Consider the following 21,685-nt stretch of genomic DNA (forward strand, 5'->3'; position numbering starts at 1 on the left):
GTAGAGAATATCTGCGATCACGGTAAATCGACTATACTAATATCTAATCAGAGTTCTCCTATCTCCTTCGCTATCATAATCAAATCACATCGGACATATATCTGCCCATAGGGAAGGTCAGTGACAACATCATTCAGAACTGAGCTAAATCATCTAATGTACTCTAACACTCTGACTCACTGAAGTACGTAACAATGCTCCAGCATAGACCTCTGTGGGTTCTCTTTGAAATAAAAAAAACGCACACATAATACGTCCAACTGACCTTTGCCTTCGGAACTGCCGATGCCGACAGCAGAACCACTACCAATTGAATAATTGTCTACAACGGGAGAACTCAAGAACACCCGATTCCCCTACGATCACCGTGTTGTCTCTTCCGTCATTCTGTTCTGGCATGGAATGTCTTTTAAGCGTTCTCCATTGCGTCCGTGGTAATGGTAGTCGTGGATCAAGCTTATCAACACACTAGTTCTCATGTCTGGACGCCCCATTCGGCGTCGTACTGCAGCAGCAACATGCTCAGTTTATCGGTGCGTGCCTGCGGGAAATGTTCTGTGGAAAACCTGCGCCTAGCATGGCTAACATCGTGCACATTCTTTCCTGTTTGGTGATCTTGCTTGCAGCGCCACGCTCGGTGGATATGGTACGGGTTAGCATACGGGAGCGCTGCCCAAGATTGTCGCGGTCAGGGTTTCACTATTTTAAAGCCAGTATAACTCAACTTGGTCGGTGGATGTTTTTGTTTTCTCTATCGCTCGCAGCGCCTGTTCAGCATCGACTACGACAACAACACCTTTGTGATGGATGGTAAACCGTTCCAGTACGTGGCCGGCTCGTTCCACTACTTCCGCGCACTACCGGAAAGTTGGCCAACCATCTTGCGGGCGATGCGCGCCGCCGGACTTAATGCAATTACGACGTGAGTGTAAACAATGCATTGCGATCAAAAATTAACGCCATTCGCGCTGTGATCGTGTAGTGAGTTATCTGCACCAATTGATCAATGACAGGGAAACGCAGGATTAAGCGCGGAAGATACACGCACAGGGCAAGATAAGACCATTTGTTGGTTGTCGCCAGTGATAAGATGCGTGCAGTATGGCGTAATTCGTTCTTCGCGGTCATTCACCGTTGCCGATATTTCGTACAACTTCGTTTCCCTTAGGTATGTCGAATGGTCTTTGCACAATCCCGAGGACGGCGTCTACAACTGGCAAGGAATGGCCGATATTGAGCATTTCATCGAGCTGGCCGATAACGAAGGACTGTACGTTATTCTGCGCCCGGGACCATACATTTGCGCTGAGCGGGATATGGGCGGATTCCCATCGTGGTTGCTACACAAATATCCCAACATACTGCTGCGCACGAACGATAACAGTAGGTGGGATCGTATTCGAAACCAACGTAAAACGTCTGTTCCAATCACTTTCCAACCTTTTTTTCTGATTCCCTCATTGCAGCGTATCTGCGGGAGGTTCGGACCTGGTATGCTCAGCTGCTGTCCCGTCTGCAAAGATTCCTTATCGGACAAGGTGGTCCGATCATTATGGTGCAGGTTGAGAACGAGTATGGATCGTTCTATGCGTGCGATCACAAATACCTGAACTGGTTGCGCGACGAGACGGGTATGTGTTTGCGGCCAAGATGCAAATGTCACCCGCATTCTAACCGGTATCTAATTCGAATTCCCCTTCACTCAAACTTTAGAGCGATACGTGATGGGAAACGCAGTCCTCTTCACCAACAATGGGCCAGGTCTGGAGGGATGCGGTGCGATAGAGCATGTGCTGAGCTCGCTTGATTTCGGCCCGGGAACAGGTAGAATCTCTCTTTTCGCTTTTTTATGGAACACTTAATTAAATCGAAAAAATATTCTGTTGCAGAGGACGAAATTAATGGCTTTTGGACCACGCTCAGAAAAACACAACCCAAAGGACCATTGGTCAACGCGGAATACTATCCGGGTTGGTTAACGCACTGGCAGGAATCACACATGGCCCGCACCGAAACCAAGCTGGTCGCCGACAGCTTGGACTTTATGTTGCGCAACAAGGTCAATGTGAACATTTACATGTTTTTCGGTGGTACAAACTATGGCTACACCGCGGGAGCAAACAAGCAGGGTGCGGGAGAATATGTGGCTGATATCACCTCGTACGACTACGACGCACCACTGGATGAGTCCGGCGATCCAACGCCTAAGTATTTCGCGCTTCGTGACATCATCCTGAAGTACTTCCCGAACCCCAATGTACCTGTTCCCGAACCGGGTTGGTGTATTCTCGACAAAAGACAAACAGGCAAACACCAAGTAACAACACGCACACGGTTTATTTGCAGCACTCAAAATTCAGCTACCCCCGTTAGCAATGGTACGACTTGGGAGCCTGCTTGAACCGGCACTACTTGATCGTCTCTCCACGCAAACTGTCACCAACCATCTGCCCATGTCGTTTGAAGCGCTTAACCAAATCTCCGGCCTAGTGCTGTACGAGACACTCATACCGGACGACATCAGGACGGACCCACGCAAACTCATCGTGGAGGGTGTGCACGATCGGGGCTACGTGTTCGTCGGGGACCGGTACGTTGGGGTACTGTCGCGCGAAAACCAAATCAGCACACTTCCGCTCGCCCTAGACGCGGGCCAAACGTTGCGCATTGTAATCGAAAACCAGGGACGTATCAACTTTGGCACTGCCAACGACTCCAAAGGTATCGTGGGAAACGTGTACGTTAACACGCGGGAACTATTCAACTGGACCATGTACAGCTTGCCGCTAAATGATTTTAAACCGATCATACAAGCAATACGCCATCACCGGAAGCAACGTGGTAGAGGTGAGGCGCCGAAGGTAACTCCAATGTCCGTGTACTATGCGATATTCGACGTGGCAGGAGAGCTGGCGGATACGTACCTCGACCCAACCGGATGGGGCAAGGGAGTGATTTTTGTCAACGGGTGCAACATTGGACGCTATTGGCCAACGGTCGGGCCACAGGTAACACTGTACGTTTCGAAACATTTGCTCAAACCCAAAAACAATTACCTCTCGATTATCGAATATCAGAAGCAGTGGGACTCTATTCCTCCGGTAACTTTTTCCAAAACACCATTATTTAACTAAGATAGAACGAACGGGCAGACGATCGCTGCTGTATGGAGAAGGTACTTCAGCACACGTTATCACACAATCATTGCCTCTTATCGTGCATCGTTGATCGTTGACCTGATTCCAATTCGGGCCAAACGTGTATTGCATCAACTGCACACGAGCTTACCCTGCCAAATGTGACACAATCTTAAACCCCAGCTGTGTAACTAAATGTATGGCCAACTATTTAATCGGGGTTTTTTTTACAAAGTACAATAAAACGAATATACACATCCGTCTGCAAACACGTGTCCGCTTCCATAAAGCGTTTTACATACTACCGACCGAGAACAATACTACGAACAGGACGTGTTCGTAAGACATAACACCCGGATCAGCAGCATAAATGCGAACATGGTGTCCCTCTCTTCAGAATGCGTTCGTTCGTGGTGCTCGCGGACTATTCTGGGACATTTGAATTCTATCGATGAATCTGCTCAATGCTCAAACCCGTTATGTCACTCGACTAACAAATTCACATAGCATCACAGAACGATCGTCGTTTCCAACCGCTCGTGCAAAGTGGAGTGGCTCAGCGTGAACAAAGAGGGCCTGTTCTGATTAGCTGCATGGGGTGGGGATATGATAAGCCTGCCGATGTCGCCTGGAGTTTGCTGTTTAGTCCCGGTACGAATCGAATGTCGGTTAGTTGCAACGTACACCTGGAACGCAGCGGTTCGAGATCGCTGAGCGATCCAACGGGAACAGGTCAGCAGCAGAAGTTATGCAGTTTAACGTAACGGGTTTGGAACGTTGTTTGAGTAGTTGGTCAAAAGCATTACTGTGATTGTAATAGCTAGATCGTATACTGTAGAATTCGTGAAGTTAGAGATAACAAATACCCAAGCGTAGACACGATCTCGTCGCTCGGTTAAACTCGACGCGCCTATATCTAGTCCATCTTCCAGCAAACTGAAATAAGATCCTGTGGGATGTAATGTGGGAGGATTGAGATTGAAACAGACAAAACAAAAAAGGCCAATAACAATTTGCAATCGCTCCTCATTTGCCTATGAGCTAATTCTGTCCCGAACCGACAGAGCTGTTCGAACGTGCCTGCAGTATAGTCGTGATTAACTATTGGTTCGTGTTCCGCCCGCTTCTTGGCAATCAATTCTAAGTGTAGCGAAAATCAAGATGAACGTTTATCTAGTGCTATTGCCGATTGCACTCTGTCTTTGCAGTTTGCAAACGATAGAAGCTGATCAACCGGTTGTAAGTAATTACAGAATGTTTCATCGATGGACGTTCGTAAGCGATCAAATCTATCATTGGATGTTCTCTCCACTGTAGCGAAAGTTTGACATCGACTTCCAAAATGATACCTTCACGAAAGATGGCCAACCGTTCCAGTTTATCTCCGGTTCGTTTCATTACTTCCGAGCGCTACCGCAATCATGGCGTCACATCTTGCGATCGATGAGGGCGGCTGGATTGAACACAGTAATGACGTAAGTATCGGAAGGGGATCATTGCTCGGGGGTGTTGGGAGACTCCAATCAGTACGATGCTTATGAACAATGCTAATGCGCTCTAGCTACATTGAATGGTCACTATACGAACCGATGCCGGGTCAGTACCAATGGGAAGGCATCGCCAATCTGGAGGAATTCATCGAGACAGCGAGAAGTGAAAATCTGTTTGTCATTCTGCGTCCCGGACCATACATCTGTGCGGAACGGGATATGGGAGGGTTCCCACACTGGTTGCTCACCAAGTATCCTACAATCAAACTGCGAACTTACGACGGAGGTTAGTTGAGATTATGTACAGTATTTCTTCAATAGACACCGTTTTGTTCCACTGTTCTCACTCGGCAGACTATTTGAGGGAAGTTCAAACTTGGTACAATCAGCTCATGCCACGCATTGTACCTCATCTGTACGGCAACGGTGGTCCCGTGATTATGGTGTCCGTTGAAAATGAATACGGGTCCTTCCATGCCTGCGACGGGAAATATATGGAGTTCTTGAAAAATTTAACCGGTACGCCTGGAAAAGTTCCATTGCGGGTCACGAGAAAAGGTATCTAACTATTTTAATAACTCCCTTTCCAGTTCACTTCGTGGAGGATAAAGCCGTACTGTTTACTAACGATGGACCGGAGCTTTTAAAGTGTGGCTCCATCCCCGGAATTCTACCGACGCTGGATTTTGGAATCAGTAATGCGATTTATGCTTTGTTAGCAATTTCATGTTTCATCATTCACTTATTGCAACCTTTTAGCCAACAATCCGAACGCATTCTGGCAACAATTGCGCAAGTTTTTGCCCAAAGGACCGCTCGTTAATGCTGAGTATTACCCTGGCTGGTTAACACACTGGATGGAACCAACGGCGCGTGTCGATGCAGGAATGGTAGTGAACACGCTGAAGATCATGCTCAACCAGAAGGTAAACGTGAACTTTTACATGTTTTTCGGTGGAACCAATTTTGGATTTACTGCCGGGGCAAATGATGTTGGACCCGGTAAGTACAGTGCGGATATAACGTCCTACGACTACGATGCACCGTTGGATGAGGCTGGAGATCCAACGGCAAAATATTTTGCAATCCGGAAAGTGTTGCTTGAGGTAAGGCAGTGTGCGGACAGGCAGTGCAGTGATTTATTTCCCACTAATAACTGGTTGGCTTTTGCTTACATTCACACAACAGTACTTTGGTGATCCTGGTGTGCCAGCACCGGAGAAATTGCCCAAAATGACACTTGACACGGTATGGCTGGAACGGCGTGGATCAATGATATCGAAACACGGCCGAACAATGCTGTCGAACCGAATTGTTGCTGCCGTTCAACCTGTTTCTTTTGAAGCCCTCAATCAACATTCTGGTTTTCTGCTGTACGAAACGACGCTACCGGCTGGATTGAATCGAGATCCGTTCACACTGAAGGTGCAACATCTCCACGATCGTGCTTATGTGCATGTCGATGGGGTGAGTATTTCGCTGTTTCTCGTACGATTCGTACCTTAAGTAATGTCCTTTTTCTTACAACAGACATTCTACGGTATACTGTCGCGTGAAACCAACGTTGATACGATTCCGTTGAGTGTCGGGCTGGGCACAAAGCTTCAGCTCCTGGTAGAAAGTCAGGGTCGCATTAATTACAACATTCCGAACGACTTTAAGGGTATTTTGGGATCGGTGACGGTCGATGCCAAACCCCTATACAACTGGACTATCACATCATTCCCACTGGACAGCTATCGCTATCTCGAGAACTTTTTGTCCCAACAACCCACAGAGAAGGAAGATCTAGTTGGGGCTGGAGCACAAATTTACTACGGCACGTTTATGATCAATACCGACACAATCTATGATACCTATCTGTACCCCAGTGCGTGGGGTAAAGGATTAGTGTTCGTTAATGGTTTCAACCTGGGTCGCTATTGGCCATTGGCTGGACCTCAAATAACTCTCTATGTGCCGAGACATATTCTGAAGAAAGGCAACAACCAGCTAGTCATGATCGAGTACCAGCAGCACATCCAGCATCCGTACGTGCAGTTCATTGATAAGCCAATATTTACTTAAAGCACAACCTTACTTGTAACGACAGACAGAGTCCTTCCTTACTACAGAGTGGAACAACTATTAAGTTGCTTCCTCGAACTTTGAGCAAAACAGATTTTTTCAAATCTTTGAAAGAAGATCAAAGGCCACGCTAAACAACGATCATTAATTTGAATAAATTTTATATTTAAAGTATTTATGAATTATCGAGATGAATGAAAACGAACTTAGGTAGGTATTTCATTGTATTACTTAAATGTTTTACAGACAACGCTTTGCGTACAGCGTAATGCAACGCATCACAAAGGTATCATAAAGAACCGCTACGACAAAATGGAAGCAGTTTTCTTGTAAACAAGCGATAACACTAATGCACCGGCAATTAACATTAACGGTAGGCCTATTTTACGTTTGAATGATCGTGACCTTTCACGGTTTGCTGTTATGTTGATACAGGAATAAATATCGTCCAGCTTTTCCTTAATCTTTTCGGTCTGCTGTAGACAATATTCCGATGAATAATACCGATCATCCAGCAGCACGTTATGTGGAAAGGACGCTTTTGTCTTAAGATGTATCAACCGCATCATGCAACTCATCACTGCCATGTGCTCTGTACTGTTAGTACAAACAGTTTCCACATATTCCTGCGGTCGGAACTCGTTAAGAAGCACACTGGGAAAAGTGGTAAGGCCGGCATTCAGTTAGTGTGCTCCTTTGATGTTCAAAAGGAAAAAAAGATTGGACGCTTACCTATCGTAAAGTCGCTGCTGGTTGGACAGAGTGGATATTTCAGACAAAATTTCCTTTATTGCCATACTGTTGCTCATGCCCATTTGTCGCAAATCCTCCTCCACCAGACCACTGAGTTGGTTGTACTTGACACCGCATTGTCTGCAGGGAGAGATTGTGATTTGTGTGAATTTTTGATATCGATCGAAGCGTGCAGCAGAAGAACACCCCTACCGTAATACTTCAGTGAGATTTTCAGTATCGTGATTTACGCTACTCAGCAGGATGGCGACCGGATCGTAACACTCGGTCAGCACGTCGTTATCCGTACCATTTTGCACCGGTTGGCTCATTTTCTAGCGATGAAAACAAAACCGGCGTAAACTTGTGCCGCTCAAACGAGAATGTGGAATCAAAACAATAGCAAGGTTTATGATATCTGCGGCACGAACGAAGACACCATGGCTCTATACACCTTTGGTTATGTCGAATGTCAAACCGTTGTCAAGTGTGCGATTCGTGTCGGCGTAGTTTGTTTGTTGAAAAGTTTCGTATTTTGTAAAAAATAATCTGGTGTAGAAAGCTGATAAATTTTGTGTTTCATGTAACGTTTGCGTATAAATAATCTTCGTAAGGTATGTTTGAGAGTTTGGTTTAACTAATAAATAAGTACATTTTGGAAAAAAAACCATCGTTTACATGCCATTACATGGTGCGCAATTGTCCCATTGAGTCGGTGGCATTGAGTATCGAGCTGACGAAAACAACATATAGATAAGTTTACATGCGGTTGATATCGATTATACTCCATTTTCATGGTTGATTTCTACACGTAGCTTAAGTTACATACTATTCTGGTGTACCGTACCGCAGCCATCATGATAGACGATCCACATTTCATCGACGCCATGGTGCAGGAGCTGAAGTCTCAAGGTCTTTTCGATCAGTTCCGGAAGGAGTGTTTGGCCGACGTGGATACGAAACCTGCTTATCAAAACTTGCGACAACGCGTGGAAGGCACGGTGAATAAATTTCTGGGTCAGCAAGAATGGTCCGATAACATACGGTACAAAAATCAGCTACGAGATCAGCTGCGAAAAAACATCATCGAGTGAGTGTACACTGTTTGATGGTAGAAAAATGTACGTCTTCATCAATTGATAATTATATTTCCAGATCTGGATTTCTCGATGCCGGTGTAGAACGAATAGTGGATCAGGTGGTGAACCCAAAGATTGCCACCATATTCCAGCCGAAGGTGGAAGAAATTGTCTACAACTATCTTGGAATTGAAAAACCAAAATCATCCTTCAACGGGAATGAGCATACGTCCGGATGTGCAGAATCATTGCTAGAAGACTTGGAAGCGGTGAGTCCAGATTCAGACAAAAAGTCTGAAGGTTGCATGACTCCTTCGCCGCCACCGCCACAACAGCTTCCACAACCACCGGAACCCACGGAAGAACCGATTGAACATGTCGTGGAAAACATGGACATCGATGAGGATGATGAGGTGCTGGATGAATCGAAAGAGCAAGACGATTTTGAATCGCCCGCATTTGAACCGCTGGAAGTGCGATCTCCCAGCAAAACAAAGGATGAAATGAATGATTCCAACTCTTCCGCCATCAGCGGACTAACGTCACAGGAGTCGGTGAAAAGTGACGATCGTGCGGATAGTCCGGCACGCGGTACTCCTGCCAAGGAGTCGACCGATGTGCCGGCATGCAACGAACAGGAGTGCCCGACGACGAAAGATTCAGAGTTCAGTCAGGAAATTGGCCCAGCAAATGATTCTCAGCTGTCACAGGTGTCTAGCAACAGTCAGCTGCTAACGGCAACTGCTCCATCTTCTAGTGAAGAGATGCAACCTCCGGAGGAAAACGAACGGCTGGACATTACCGAAGATGCCCAAATGCCTACACTGTTCAGCAGTTCGATGGACAAAGTGTCTAGCTCCAACGAGGGCGATAATAAAGAAGGGTCGGAGGTCGTTAAGAAGATTACTTTCGATTTCAAGAAGGAGGAATATGATTTCGTCGGCACTGGTCGTCCTTCAGCAGCAATTACTTGTACTGATGAGAGTTTTGGCGATGGTAACCGATTGCGCGATCAAGAAGGTAATCAATCGAAGGCTCCTCTTTGAAAAATTACGCTTTACTTACGTCATTTTCCTATTTGCAGATGATAGCACTCCATTGGGGACCCCGATGGAAACGCCGACAGACACTTCGGAGAAACCCAAAGATAATAATGATCAGCCAAACCTTACGCTGCAAGATGAGGAGACGTCCCAATCGGAACATTCGCTTAAAATTTGTGAAGACACGTTCAGTGATGAAAATACGAAAGATTCACGCTCAGGAGACGGTGCGATATCGGCCCAAGATAGTCCATCGAAAATCAAAGGACTGTCCGATGCTAGCAGCTGCAGTGTGAAGAGTGATAAGCATGCTAAAGATACTCCATCATACCAACCCATTATTGCAGATGAAAAACCAACGGAAACGGAACAAGCAGATGATGATCAAAGACAGGATGAAGAAAGAAAAGAAAAGAAAGACGAAGAAGAAGCTGAACAAAATGGCAAAACAATAACGGCTAACAAAGATGATGATCACTACCAGGAACATCACAAGCACCAAAACGACCGTCGATCGAGTGATCGCGATTCAGAGGATGGTAACGATAAGCATGGTTCCGGCGGATCGGGTGCACCACCGGCATCCGAAAAGAATCGTAGTGCTGAAGATAAATTATCCTCCTCGCAAGAATCAAACGAAAAAGTTTCTGAAAAAGAAAAATCTCCCACAAAAGATGCGACGGATTTGGTGCAATCACCAACTGGCAAAGAGCTAGATCGGAACTGTCGTTCGGTGACACCAACGGGTACGCCCATCGATTCATCCTCTTCCGGCATCCAATCTGGAGACGATTCGGAGAAAAGTCCCGAAACGTTGAAATCATACAACAGATTGGAATCGATCGTACTTCCAGTGCAACCAGTCGTGATCGATCAGATGCTTACGAGTGCGGATGATTCTGAAATTGAGCGGCTGTTAAGCGGTGAAACGCAAACGAACGATGCTACCTTGGAATCGTTGCAAAGACAGTGGCAATCAACGGAGGGAAAGATACGGAAGCCAATGTGTGCCTCAAACTTTTACGAAGCACGGCGCCTGATAAGGGTGCGCAAGCAGATCCAACGTCACCAGCAGAAGTGCCGTGCACAGGCACTGGCAATGGCGAAAAAGTACATCAACGAGAACAAAGCCTTCGCCGGACGGGGCATGGAGGATCAGGGCATCGAGCTAGAGTTTGTGTGCGATGGCAAACGGAAATCTCCTGGACCGTTGATATCGTCGCCCGTTCCGAAGGTGGAACAACCAACAGTCGATAACGCACCGAAGTCACCGGTCAGCGATCCGGAGCTGTTGTACTTTCCCGAGGAGGAAGAAGTATACCGGATCGATGAGAAGCAGTTAAACTTTTTGCGCTCCAAAACGGATGGTGTTACGTTCGGTAAGAACTTTAAGGTACAGCATTACAGTACAATGATCTGTTCGCTTGCCACAGCACCGGTGGCTATGACGAGAGTTTCCAAACGACCTACCACAAGTGCGTTCGGGAGCGCTAAAATTCGACGTACCGATCCAATCAACGGTATTACGAAAAAGCTCGATCTGAGCCCAGAAGGTGGCAAAAATGGTACCACTTTGGCAATTCGGAAACAGCGCTCCATTAGGAATCGATTGGTTGAGAAAAGCACTCCACCATCCGTGGGAACGGATGCTTAAGATAGGATCATTTGCCCGTAGTCAGATAAACCACCAGTGCGCAGGTTGAGGTTTGTGTAGTTAGTAGGAGAATGTTAAAGAAATGTATCGTTAATGTGGTAATTAATAAAAAGTGCAGTTAACTTTACATTAATGACATTTACGTTAAATAACTCGCTGTAATTTTATATTTGAGTGTCTTTAGACAAAAGTTCAAAAAGTTTTTTAGACAAAAGTTCTTAACTGATTGGTCTTGTAGTTTCTACACCAATCCGTCGGGGCGTATTCTAATTTAAGATTCACACAGCTATGTATACTAGTTTCGGAAACTTGTAGTATTCCCTTGGGGCCGCAAAACAAAGCGAAGCCAGTTTTGCATTACATTTCAGTTTATTTTTCTCATTACATAACACAAAATAAGCCAAAAAAACATATTACAAAACATTCTTAACTCTAGGACACAGACAGACTTCCAGCAGATACTTACATCTCTACCACTGCTATTCATTCATGTACCGGGCATTACTAATAGAAGCGTCCTATCTTGTTTTGGTTGCACAATCTCTGTATACTTCTGCACTACTATTACTATTCCTCTCCAACCGTACTGTGTTTGTGTATGTAATCCTTTTGTTACTTAGAAAAGCACACTCACACACACAGAAACAAAAACAAATACCAAATACTCACTGCTGGATTGTAGATCCGCGCAAGTGCGACATAGTTTGCAAATTAATGTTAATGATCTATGTACAAAAGAAAGCATTCACACGCGTTGATTAAATAGCTTATTGTTTCTTCCTATCGTGTGACGTGTGGGTCCAGGTTGAGCAACGGAAATGGGTGAGGAAACCATGCGGTGTAAAGAGTACCGATACACCGTAAACCCGTGTTTTGCACTTTGCTTATTCGCTACCATCTAATATTAAGTGCGCGGAATAGGACTTTTAAGGATATTAAGAGGGTTTGGGGGAGTGAGAGGAAAGGGAGGGAGTGCATAAAACTTGCATTCCAGCGTGGGTCCCCAGTTGGTTTCAATATTTTTAAATACTATAGATATAGCTGCTACCCCAAAAAACATTAACCCCCATCATACCCCGTTAATCGTAAAACCCCATACGGTCCTTGTTGCACTATTTCTTCATCTTCAATCCCAGCAGGCACAGTAATAGTAAGCTTATGATCCATACGCCCACCGCACCGTATCCCATGTAGACTTGTGAGTTGGTAATGCTCCAACCCTTGGTTAGCACGTTCCGCACCGCTATCGATGGAATGGTGAATGGGAAGCAGTATGCAACGTACTGCAGATACTGAGGCATACCCTCCAGAGGCCACAGAATACCTGTAATAGTGTAACACCGATTAGTACCGTGTTTTGCATATGAAAATCGTACCGAGCGATCAGCTTACCACACAGGATGATCATGGGATAGAAGCTACCGGTCGCCATAAAGTTCGCGGTGGAATGTGCATCACAAAAGATCGATATTAGTAGACCTGGAACGGGATCGGGCATTTAGTCTTCAACTTTATTTTAGGCAACGTTGTTAGGACACCTACCGTACAGCATTCCGGCAAAGCCTAAAAGCATCAACAATCCGACCACGGTTATGTTGCTTCCCTGGTTCTGTGCATCGAAGAGGAATGTGGCAAGTAGAATGATTTCTAGACACTGGAGCAACATAATAGACGTTTGTGTGATGATGTGTGCCAACAGTAGTTCCAGTGCCGTAATGCCTGTGTTGTAGGACAAAAGGTAGAGAGAAAATGGACAAGAACATCAAGTTGATGCGACTCCTCACATTTTAACACGCGAGCATTAGCAAACCTACCTGCCACGATCGTTCGGTCCCATACCCCCTCCAACCGATCCGTAATGAAGATGGTAGCTGTAATCAGCGTGGCCAGAAAGAAGATCATCCTGCAAGAAGCAAAAAACACCTCCCGCAATTACGCATCACTCATTAACGCGCACGCTTCGACCGATCGCGTTACTTACGTCATCACGACACCCGGTGCCATGAAGTCGGTAAACTCCTCATCGAACGTGCCGTACACGGGCGTCTCGAAGGTGATCGGTATGTTGGCAAGCTGCTTCGGCAACCGACAATCGGACATGAGACTTTCGGCAAACTCGCGATACGTTTGCAGCAGCTTCTTCTCGATGAAGAACGTAATCTGCTGGTCCGATTTGTCCAGATACACCTTTATCTCGGACGTGTGGAACGAACCGTCGTCCGCGTCCCGCACATTGTCCCGCACGTCCTGCAGCGATTCGGTGAAGTTTTCTGAGAAGTGTATGAACCCAAGAATTTTACCCTTCCGGGCATCGCGATACGCATCCTCGTACGTGTCGTAATATTCCTGCGCGAGGATAGAAACCATAAAATGCGTGTGTAAATCACTCCAGCACTCCCAGCACAACCTTATAATACACCCCCCGCTTACCTGTATCGCTACACTTCGGTTGAGTTTCTCCAAAAATCTACAAGACACTTTGTACAGATCACAGTCGTAGTCCTCGCGGTAGTAGGTGGTTATGAGCGACTCGTTGAAACACTGCCGAATGTTTGCGAGCTCGTCGTTCACGATCCCTAGCCGGAGATCCTTCGGGTTGCCACCGACCGCGATGTAGAAACTTACCAGCTGAAATATCGGATACAGGAACAGGAAGACCATCCCGCTGTTTGACGGTGGCAGAATTTTCAGAGACACCGAAAACGAAAACAAAAGCGCCCGGTTACATGTAAGCAACACGCTGGTATAGTACGCACGATCATTGTTTGTCTGATGATCGTGTTGGTTTTGTTTTGTAGTGGACGATGAAAGAACGTGGCGGAAAAATGAACGAAACGTGCTGTAGTTGTTCGGTCGCGTTCTACGTTCTTGTACTTCTAACGGCGTCATCTAGAAAAAGGGCTTGTTTTGGGTAACTTTATTATGTTATACATTTAAATATCCTTGACAGTAATAAATTACTTCCCGCGACGACTCACTGCATTGTGTGTTGCTAGTGAGTGCGCCTGAAAGTATGCTGTTTAGTGGTCAACATCACCAGTCGACATAAAGAATCGACTAAAGACAGAGATTGCATACTTTCAGGAGTTAATAACCCAGAAAACAAACCCCCAGGAAATAACCACGAGCGATAAGCTCGCTTTTAGTCTGTTCTTGAATTAATGAAGTTTTAAAAAGTATTTTTAAATGAAAGCTGATAATTTAACTATGTTATTTTTATGTTTTTTTTCTTCTACGGATAGACATAGACATCGAAAAAGGTATGTTGCTATGTAACTAATTATGTATAACTTATTATTTAAAATGAACCTTTTTATAAATGTTTTAGTGAACTATTTTTCATGAAAAGTTGCATTTAATAATGGTCTCTATTTACACTTCAAACATGTCGTAACGGTTCGGTAGTTGTACGATTAATAGTCTACTAATGTTATAGGGTATATACAAGGAGGGATACGATTTTGGCCCCAGTTTCCAAAATCTCCAACATACAACCCACACAAACACACACTGAAACGTCGCACTTTTCCATGCGCATGTACGAAGTCATGTGTCATATTGGTCCTGCTGTGTCCGTTGCTTGATCGATGGAACGTTCTATGAGGGATGGATAATGGAGATGGCGATGAAATAGTAGTAGAATTTTCAAATATGAACGAGCATTCTGGCAACACACTTTGCTTCACATCTCACTCAGCCTTCCCTTCCAAACAACATCACACACACTTACACACACACACACATAGGACAGGAAAGAATTATTTAGCCCGACTTGGAAACGAACGATACGTTTCCCCAGCCTCCCCATCCACCACATCACTACTCACGCCGGTTGTCGGACCATCTGGAGGAAGTTCTTCGACAGCAGTGCATTCATGCGCCGCTTGCTCGTGAAGCTAACCAGCTCCTTGATCGTGCTGGTAAGTGGTTTCCGCTTTTCCGCAAACAAACCTCCCCCGTCCTTTGCCTTCTGTTCGTTCGTCGTTAGCGCCGGTATCACCTTCTTAAGGTCCTGCGCGCCCGCAATCGCTCGGAGCGTTTGCGTCTCGTGTGTCGTCCGGTCGGCCTCCTCGGAGGGACCATGCTTCTGGCAGAGGTTGAGAAACGCTTCCTCGAGCGACGTGCAGGAGAACCGCTCCAGGATATTGGTCGGTGTGTCCTCCGCCAGCAGTATGCCATTCCGCATCAGACCAATCTGTGCAATGGAGTTCGATGTGGAAAGCGTTAAGTGGCGTCGATCGGAGCGATCACCGTTATGGCGCCCCCTCGGGGAGGCTGCTTACAACAGCCACACCGACCGCAAATACTTACAAAACCTGCCTGCTTTGCCTCCTCGATGTAATGTGTCGTTATAATCACAGCCATTTTGCTTGTACTTGTCGTTTCGACTAGGTACTGCCATATCTTTTCGCGCAGCAACGGATCGAGCCCGACGGTCGGTTCGTCCAGTATGAGCAGCTCCGGTTCGTGCACCATTGCCGCAGCGAAAGAAACCCGCCGCTGTTGACCACCGCTACAGTTGCCGACGTACCTAGGTAAACGCAAAGACAATTTCAATGAAAACGCTTCAAAGCGCCGGCTTATCCAGCGATACTTACCGATCGTCACCTGGCAGCTCCAGTAGGTGCTTCAACAGTTTGTACCGTTCCCGAATCTTCTCCTTCGACATGCCATATATTCTGCCGAAATAGTAGATCGTTTCTTTGATTGTGAACTCCTCCACGAGCGCGATGTCCTGCGGCATGTAGCCGATCCGGGGCCCTGGCACGCCCGAACCGGCTGTGCCGGGTGTTCCACCGAGCACGTTAATTTCGCCATCGTTGAGAAACTTTCGCCCCACGATGCAGGACAGTAGTGTGGTTTTGCCGCACCCGGAGGCACCCAGAAGTCCGTAACTGTGAATGGGAATGGTAAATGTTCCGTAAAACGTTATTATGATGATTTGGTAATCGTAAAATTGACTAACAGAGTGATCAAACAGGAGTGATCTTACAAGATGGTGGGTATTAGAGACAAATAAATTCTTTCAAGCAGTAGAACTGAACATCAACATTTTCAGTTATCAAAATACATCTCTGAAACATGGACTCTGTCTTTTAACAACTACGAGACATCCCCATTACTATCGTTTGAGATGAGTAAATCCAGAAGCATTTCGGGACTTTCAAATGAACTCTCAGGATCGATAGAGCCCATGGTCATGATCTAGTTGAATCCCAAAATTGTAGTGAAGTTATCGAGGAATCATTCCTATGAATCATTAGTAATGAATCATTCAAATTAAGGGAGGAGTTGTATCTCGCGAACTCATTTCTGGAAAGATTACCCAAGGGAGATAAGCTCCTTGTAGGTCCTTTATCGGAATCGCATTCGAAGCCAGTTAGTTTTGGAAGTTGTGACAAGTTGTACAGGTATTATTGATACTCGAGATCCCCGCGGCATCTTTGTAGTAGATACTAGTAGCGTAGTGGATGATCCTCTCCTGACTCCAAGAGATCCAACTCTGAATACTCATGAATCTTTGGAATATAAGATTCAGATAGTTTTATTCAGTTTAAAAAAATAATTTTAATTCTTTAATGTGAATCAGATGGACCCAACACTACAAGCTTTATATCGTACTACCCAGTCAGTTCTGGTAGGCCATACACTAGAACACGGATCCAAGAGGCTAGCTGATACCATACACTCTTGCATCTGGCAGCAATATCATGAGCAGGGAAACTCTTGAAAATGTCAATCCATAATCCTTCTCAAGTTCACCGACTACCTCCACATCCAATTACACTACAATGTGTCGTTCGGTAACACTACCCCACCCGCTTTGAAGGTGTAAAATGCAGTACACATCATAAATGTGCTCAAGCTGAGCCGAGCGCCACCAGCGCAACCCTTAAGATCAAAATACATTAACCCTCCTGAGCGGCCAATCAGCCCCTCCAACGCACTCAGCCGAACAGATGAAGCAATGAACCTGCCATAAAACAAAATAGAAAACGACTTAAAAACCAATCGATTAGAAGGAGGTCATAGGTTTTTTTTCGTGTGTGTCTGTGTGTGTGGCTTCGACAAGCTTACCCGAAAGTAAGAGCTGCCAAAACCTAATCAACCCCCACAAAGCGGTGTGACTCATTTCCTTCACCCCCATCGTACAGACCGGCTCTCGCAATCAGCAGACAAGGCCTGCAATGCATTTTAGGGAGGTAGCGGTAATTTCGGTTGTCGGTCTTTTTTTTTCTTTTTTGAAAGCTGTGAAAACTGCTACCAACTGCACGCGCCAACAAAATGGACACTTCACTAACGAGTGACACGGTGTTTTGTGTGCCGTTAACCTTACCGCGGCGGGTGTGCATTAAATGTTGACCGGCGGTTTCCAACGGGAAGGTTATGATTTCAGTTCACTTTACGCCTTCCAGTAGGTTCTATTTCGGTTGTGGCTGCATTACATTATCTCACGGTCTCTGTTTGCGTGCCGTTTGAAATGGGTCAGAGTGGACCGGGTGGGCCGTACAGTGATGGACCGTGGCCGGATGGTCAGGTGGTCAGGTAATTAATGGCACCTATTAATTAAGGCGGGCAGCGGCAGGGCCCGCTGGGTGGTACGTTGTCACTCGGTCGTGTTGCGGTAAGAATGGAGATATTAATCCACGCCGTTGCGCAATGTGAAACAATGCATTTACAACACTCACAAAAAAGCGTCTTTGATGGTGTCACAAGCCGTGTAAACCCCTCCCGAGAGGAAGGTAATGTCATTGACGAGCTTTATCTACGCATAGCGTGCAGTTAATAGAATGGACAGATAATAGAACACGCATCCAGTAATCGATATCAGTTCTATCGTCATTTGATCCCCGGGAGCAAACCTTCGACTGAAAGGACGTATACAAATTAACGAACGATTATCATCAGAGCCGAGTTACGCTGCTCGCACACCGATTCCCTTTCTTCCTTGTTTCGTCTTCCTACATTTCCCAACATCTGAACCGGTTGTCTATGACACAGTGCCACGATCGGGGCCGTAAATCGAAAACCTTACCGCCCGTTTATGTAACAAAGCTTTTGGCAATATCTCCGAACGCGCTAGACGTCAAACAGAGGCGTTGGAATTCAGACAGTACCGATTGTGCTGGATGAGATTTTAGGGGGTTGTTCAGCTTTTTTCATCCCTCTTTAATGTCTCTTAACACCCCACGCACGGACTGAACATTCCTGTGAAAGACCACAAACACGCACAAACGCTAGACACGGCGTTGTTTTCGATGATCGCTAAATTTCTTTCTGGCTAGTTTCCTACAACCCATTCATCATCGGGCTGCGAGTCGTGTGTGGTGTGTGCAGCAGCGGTTTCGCCTCCACCATTTGCGAAGATGTAACCTTTGCCGTCTTCTTTTTTCTTCCCGACCATGACCAGACCATGGTGTTGAAGATAAACCCCCGTTGCGTGAGGCCTGTGAAAAGGTGTATAAGGTGGTCACCCGTATGTACATACATACTGCATACATGGAACACATGGCCTTGACATGTACTTTTCACACTGGGATAATATGTTAATTTTGCTGCTCTTTCCCTCATCTACGCGCGAGGAAGAAAGAGGAACACATTCATCATAACTCGCACATGGAAGGACACATCATTCTCACGTGGAAGCCTTAAAAGGAGTTGTCGCCCAATGTTATTTAATTTTCTAGTAAGCTCTCACCAACAGCAACCTCCAGCGACGCAAAACAAGATCATCCACGTCCACGGTTACGTGATCTTCGCATTTGCGTATGATCTTGAGTTCGGAACCCTGGCTCGGATGCTTTGTAATCAAACAGCGCGTGCACCTTTACCGTGCCGCATAATTTCCCACCAGACGGAGAAGAATCCTCGAATGAACCACGGCTCGGAAGGAAACACCGGCCCTTTACGAAGGGCAAGTGAAAACGGCTTTCGTATCGCCTGCCCATCTGGCTGATAGTATTCCAACGGATGGTAAATAAATGTATCTCGAAAGGGAACAACACACAGAACCGATCGTAGATCTCGTGCAGCCGAGGGAGAATTTGTCGTTGACCATGAACGACTCGATGCCCCCAATGCTGAACGGCGATGATGGCGACAAACACCGGCCGCCTCTGTTCCGGGGAGGGTTTGAGTGTGCAACGATGACGGCTTTGAGCCACATTTTGTAATGCTAGCTGGTCTGGAGGACGCCCACCTCGGCCCGGTCGCGTCCATATCCTTGTAAACCACACTTGAACTTCAACTTTGGCCTTCGTACCGCAAGGCAAGCTTTCCACGCTGATGATGATGTCCACAATGGTGGGCATCCATCTCTCTACGGTATCGAACACCTTGATGTCCGGCCCGGTCGGTCCATTGCATTGTCCATCCTGATTTCCCTTTTTCGGGCCTCCCCGTTAATCCACGCGGCCATCGTGGGGCTTTCGAGTGGTTCCATTAAAATATTCTTGCCCCACACACAACATGCAACAGCGTCCACCGAGGCCCTCTAGAAACCGGCCAGAGCGGTGGCCCTTACACAAAACGGGGTAGAAAACACGAAATGGCACTGGTAAGAAGAATGTTTTTTGTTTTCGTAGCTTGAAACTTGAAACACCTGGCACAAGCCGGACTACTTACATCGAACCGCGGGTAACGCTCATGTTGAGGTGATTCAGAACAATCTTTTTGTTCGGATCTTTCGCCTTGCCGTAGTATTTGTAGCCGGATATCACTTCCACCGCCGTCATCTTGGAGTCTGTTTGTTTTGTGGTTCGCGTACGCCAAAGTCCTGAAAGAGGCAAAAACGAATGGAAAGTTAAGAAGCCGGTTCAAGAAACTCTCCTCAAGGACACTAATCACTTGAGTCTCATTAATCAATCGGCTAGAATTTGCTAGAATGAAATATACATTTCTATTTCCCTCTTCAATTATTCCTTGCTTTGATGCGGCCCGGTGGTGTATTGGTAGCGGTGCCGGTCGGACACGTCCGGCCCCAAAATCCTATCCGAGACCCCTACCCCTCGTACGCAGGACTGACTTTCCGGGTACGAAGTAATATAAGTCTAGTAAGCCAGCAATGGCAAACATGACCTTATAGGTCGTGTTACGCCAAGAAGATTCTTAACTCTACACAAAGTCACTCTCAGTAATTGGCATAGGTACCTATTTAGTATCTAATTGCACTGTTGCAGCAACAAACAGAATCGACGTGTGGTGGTCAATATTTGAAGCTTAAGTAGTAAACATTGCAGCTATAAAACCGGCACATCTAAAACAACAGCACCGAGGAACAATCTCGCACGTGGACTACGTGTGAGCCTTGCTGATTAGCGAGAAGGTGTGATACAAACAACCTGGTACACTCGAATCTCATTTCTTCCATTTAGACGAACTTTCATTCTAAGGTCCAACAAAATAGAGTTAGAGCCCGGTGTGATAGAGCCCGGAGCTGATAGAATGAAATATGTCATCACATCTAGGTTAGCACACATTTTGGGCGAATTCACCAACGAAACTGGTTATCGTGCGGGACAAATTCTATCGGCGCGTGTTCGTATCTTTTCATTGATGTCTACGGTTGTGATGTCTGAGTTATTTGCTTTTAAATAGCTGATTATATTCACCGCGGATCCGTACGGATCTCTAAGCCTAATGAATAATCCCCACCATACAGAAGAATGTTGTCTAGAAATAAATAAGCTCCAATCATCTTGCGAAATTAAATTCTTTGATCTTTATATGGCTATCACCAAGATTTATTCGGTGTGCAAGCCGCGCGTATTGTGCGGACACAATATAAAAGAAAGAGACGCTAACGAGGTGGCAAATAAGGTACCCAATATCCACTAGCTGTTCGATTAGTTCTTGTTTACTAATTACTCATCTCAAATGTCATCGCAATGGGGTGACAGTTGATAGGGTAAATATTTTTTTTAAATATTCTTCATCCGTAGCCCACCTGTCCGCCACAACTTGTCTGGGCCAGTTTTTCAACCGTATGCCCATTCTGGGGAGAATGTTATGATGAACGAACACCGCCAGCCAGCCAGCCAACCTTCTCGACGGCACCGCTTATAAACACATCGTCACGAAACGGGCTTTTTTCTGCAAAGGGTCATTAACCAGTGCTACTAGGTCAACGTATTCGCCCAAGGGGAATGGATGATGCAGATGGAGCCGCGCGCTCGCGCCTTTCTGCAGCGATTTGGCCTCGTTCCGTGGGGGGTGGGGGTGAAAATGCGAAGCAAAAGCAAACAACAACAAAAATCCGAATCCACCAAAACCCGACCGATAATGGTGCGAAGGAAAGCGAAAGACATGAGCGCGCCGCGATTCACTTTCCGTGGTCGGCAGCAGGCAGAAAAGCGAGAAGGAAAGTGCCGCGGACAGACCAAATGGCAGAGCTTGTAACGGAACGGAGGATGGTGGCTGCGTTGACAGCGAAGAGATGTGGAAAGCTTTCACATTACGTCGGAGACCGGAGCAGCTGTGGAGG

The 21,685-nt window shown here is 46.1% G+C and overlaps 5 protein-coding genes across 6 annotated transcripts; 3 read left to right on the top strand and 2 right to left on the bottom strand.

Moving 5' to 3' along the window:
- The first annotated feature begins 397 nt into the window (after positions 1-397).
- On the top strand, positions 398-3,190 carry LOC128309956 (beta-galactosidase-like). Its single transcript, XM_053046476.1, is given in 7 exon segments — positions 398-646; positions 765-922; positions 1,169-1,383; positions 1,467-1,631; positions 1,714-1,824; positions 1,890-2,276; positions 2,347-3,190. Coding segments are annotated over 7 exon segments (2,073 nt in total). The 3' UTR covers positions 3,135-3,190.
- Positions 3,191-4,009: 819 nt separating this feature from the next.
- LOC128310387 (beta-galactosidase) lies at positions 4,010-6,868 on the top strand. The gene is made up of 8 exons (XM_053047013.1): positions 4,010-4,376; positions 4,455-4,612; positions 4,699-4,913; positions 4,982-5,146; positions 5,218-5,322; positions 5,387-5,733; positions 5,816-6,094; positions 6,158-6,868. The coding sequence occupies exons 1-8, from the start codon at positions 4,299-4,301 to the stop codon at positions 6,692-6,694; spliced, it is 1,884 nt and encodes a 627-aa protein (XP_052902973.1). The 5' UTR covers positions 4,010-4,298; the 3' UTR covers positions 6,695-6,868.
- A 21-nt stretch (positions 6,869-6,889) lies between these two features.
- Positions 6,890-7,789, bottom strand: LOC128310388 (uncharacterized). The gene is made up of 3 exons (XM_053047014.1): positions 7,640-7,789; positions 7,427-7,567; positions 6,890-7,348 (listed from the first exon to the last, which is right to left on the bottom strand). Exons 1-3 carry the CDS (start codon positions 7,756-7,758, stop codon positions 6,997-6,999), a joined length of 612 nt encoding a protein of 203 aa, XP_052902974.1. The 5' UTR covers positions 7,759-7,789; the 3' UTR covers positions 6,890-6,996.
- Positions 7,790-7,913: 124 nt separating this feature from the next.
- Positions 7,914-11,339, top strand: LOC128309333 (biorientation of chromosomes in cell division protein 1-like 1). Of its 2 annotated transcripts, none has more exons than XM_053045689.1 (4): positions 7,914-8,040; positions 8,242-8,516; positions 8,582-9,525; positions 9,590-11,339. In XM_053045689.1, the coding sequence occupies exons 2-4, from the start codon at positions 8,284-8,286 to the stop codon at positions 11,200-11,202; spliced, it is 2,790 nt and encodes a 929-aa protein (XP_052901649.1). In that variant the 5' UTR covers positions 7,914-8,040; positions 8,242-8,283; the 3' UTR covers positions 11,203-11,339. The 2 variants fall into 2 exon arrangements, with proteins under 2 accessions (XP_052901649.1, XP_052901650.1); XM_053045690.1 differs by having other exon boundaries at positions 7,982-8,040; positions 8,279-8,516.
- Positions 11,340-11,560: 221 nt separating this feature from the next.
- On the bottom strand, positions 11,561-19,937 carry LOC128296975 (ABC transporter G family member 20). The gene is made up of 10 exons (XM_053032515.1): positions 19,828-19,937; positions 15,801-16,097; positions 15,514-15,733; positions 15,030-15,397; positions 13,633-13,867; positions 13,184-13,548; positions 13,017-13,105; positions 12,745-12,921; positions 12,595-12,681; positions 11,561-12,526 (listed from the first exon to the last, which is right to left on the bottom strand). Exons 1-10 carry the CDS (start codon positions 19,935-19,937, stop codon positions 12,315-12,317), a joined length of 2,160 nt encoding a protein of 719 aa, XP_052888475.1. The 3' UTR covers positions 11,561-12,314.
- Between the last annotated feature and the right edge of the window lie 1,748 nt (positions 19,938-21,685).

Source organism: Anopheles moucheti, chromosome 2 (genome assembly GCF_943734755.1).
Source record: "Anopheles moucheti chromosome 2, idAnoMoucSN_F20_07, whole genome shotgun sequence".
Lineage (NCBI taxonomy): Eukaryota > Metazoa > Arthropoda > Insecta > Diptera > Culicidae > Anopheles > Anopheles moucheti.

Coding starts and splice junctions, on each gene's coding strand:
- LOC128310387 (XM_053047013.1), top strand. CDS start 4,299: ATGAACGTTTATCTAGTGCTATTGCCGATTGCACTCTGTCTTTGCAGT. Junction 4,377..4,454: donor TAGAAGCTGATCAACCGGTT/GTAAGTAATTAC, acceptor TCTCCACTGTAG/CGAAAGTTTGACATCGACTT. Junction 5,734..5,815: donor TCCGGAAAGTGTTGCTTGAG/GTAAGGCAGTGT, acceptor TTCACACAACAG/TACTTTGGTGATCCTGGTGT.
- LOC128296975 (XM_053032515.1), bottom strand. CDS start 19,937: ATGACGGCGGTGGAAGTGATATCCGGCTACAAATACTACGGCAAGGCG. Junction 13,549..13,632: donor ACCGAAGTGTAGCGATACAG/GTAAGCGGGGGG, acceptor ATCCTCGCGCAG/GAATATTACGACACGTACGA. Junction 12,527..12,594: donor TCCCATGATCATCCTGTGTG/GTAAGCTGATCG, acceptor ACACTATTACAG/GTATTCTGTGGCCTCTGGAG.
- LOC128309333 (XM_053045689.1), top strand. CDS start 8,284: ATGATAGACGATCCACATTTCATCGACGCCATGGTGCAGGAGCTGAAG. Junction 8,517..8,581: donor CTGCGAAAAAACATCATCGA/GTGAGTGTACAC, acceptor TTATATTTCCAG/ATCTGGATTTCTCGATGCCG. Junction 9,526..9,589: donor CCGATTGCGCGATCAAGAAG/GTAATCAATCGA, acceptor TCCTATTTGCAG/ATGATAGCACTCCATTGGGG.
- LOC128310388 (XM_053047014.1), bottom strand. CDS start 7,758: ATGAGCCAACCGGTGCAAAATGGTACGGATAACGACGTGCTGACCGAG. Junction 7,568..7,639: donor AATCTCACTGAAGTATTACG/GTAGGGGTGTTC, acceptor CTCTCCCTGCAG/ACAATGCGGTGTCAAGTACA. Junction 7,349..7,426: donor CAGCAGCGACTTTACGATAG/GTAAGCGTCCAA, acceptor CACTTTTCCCAG/TGTGCTTCTTAACGAGTTCC.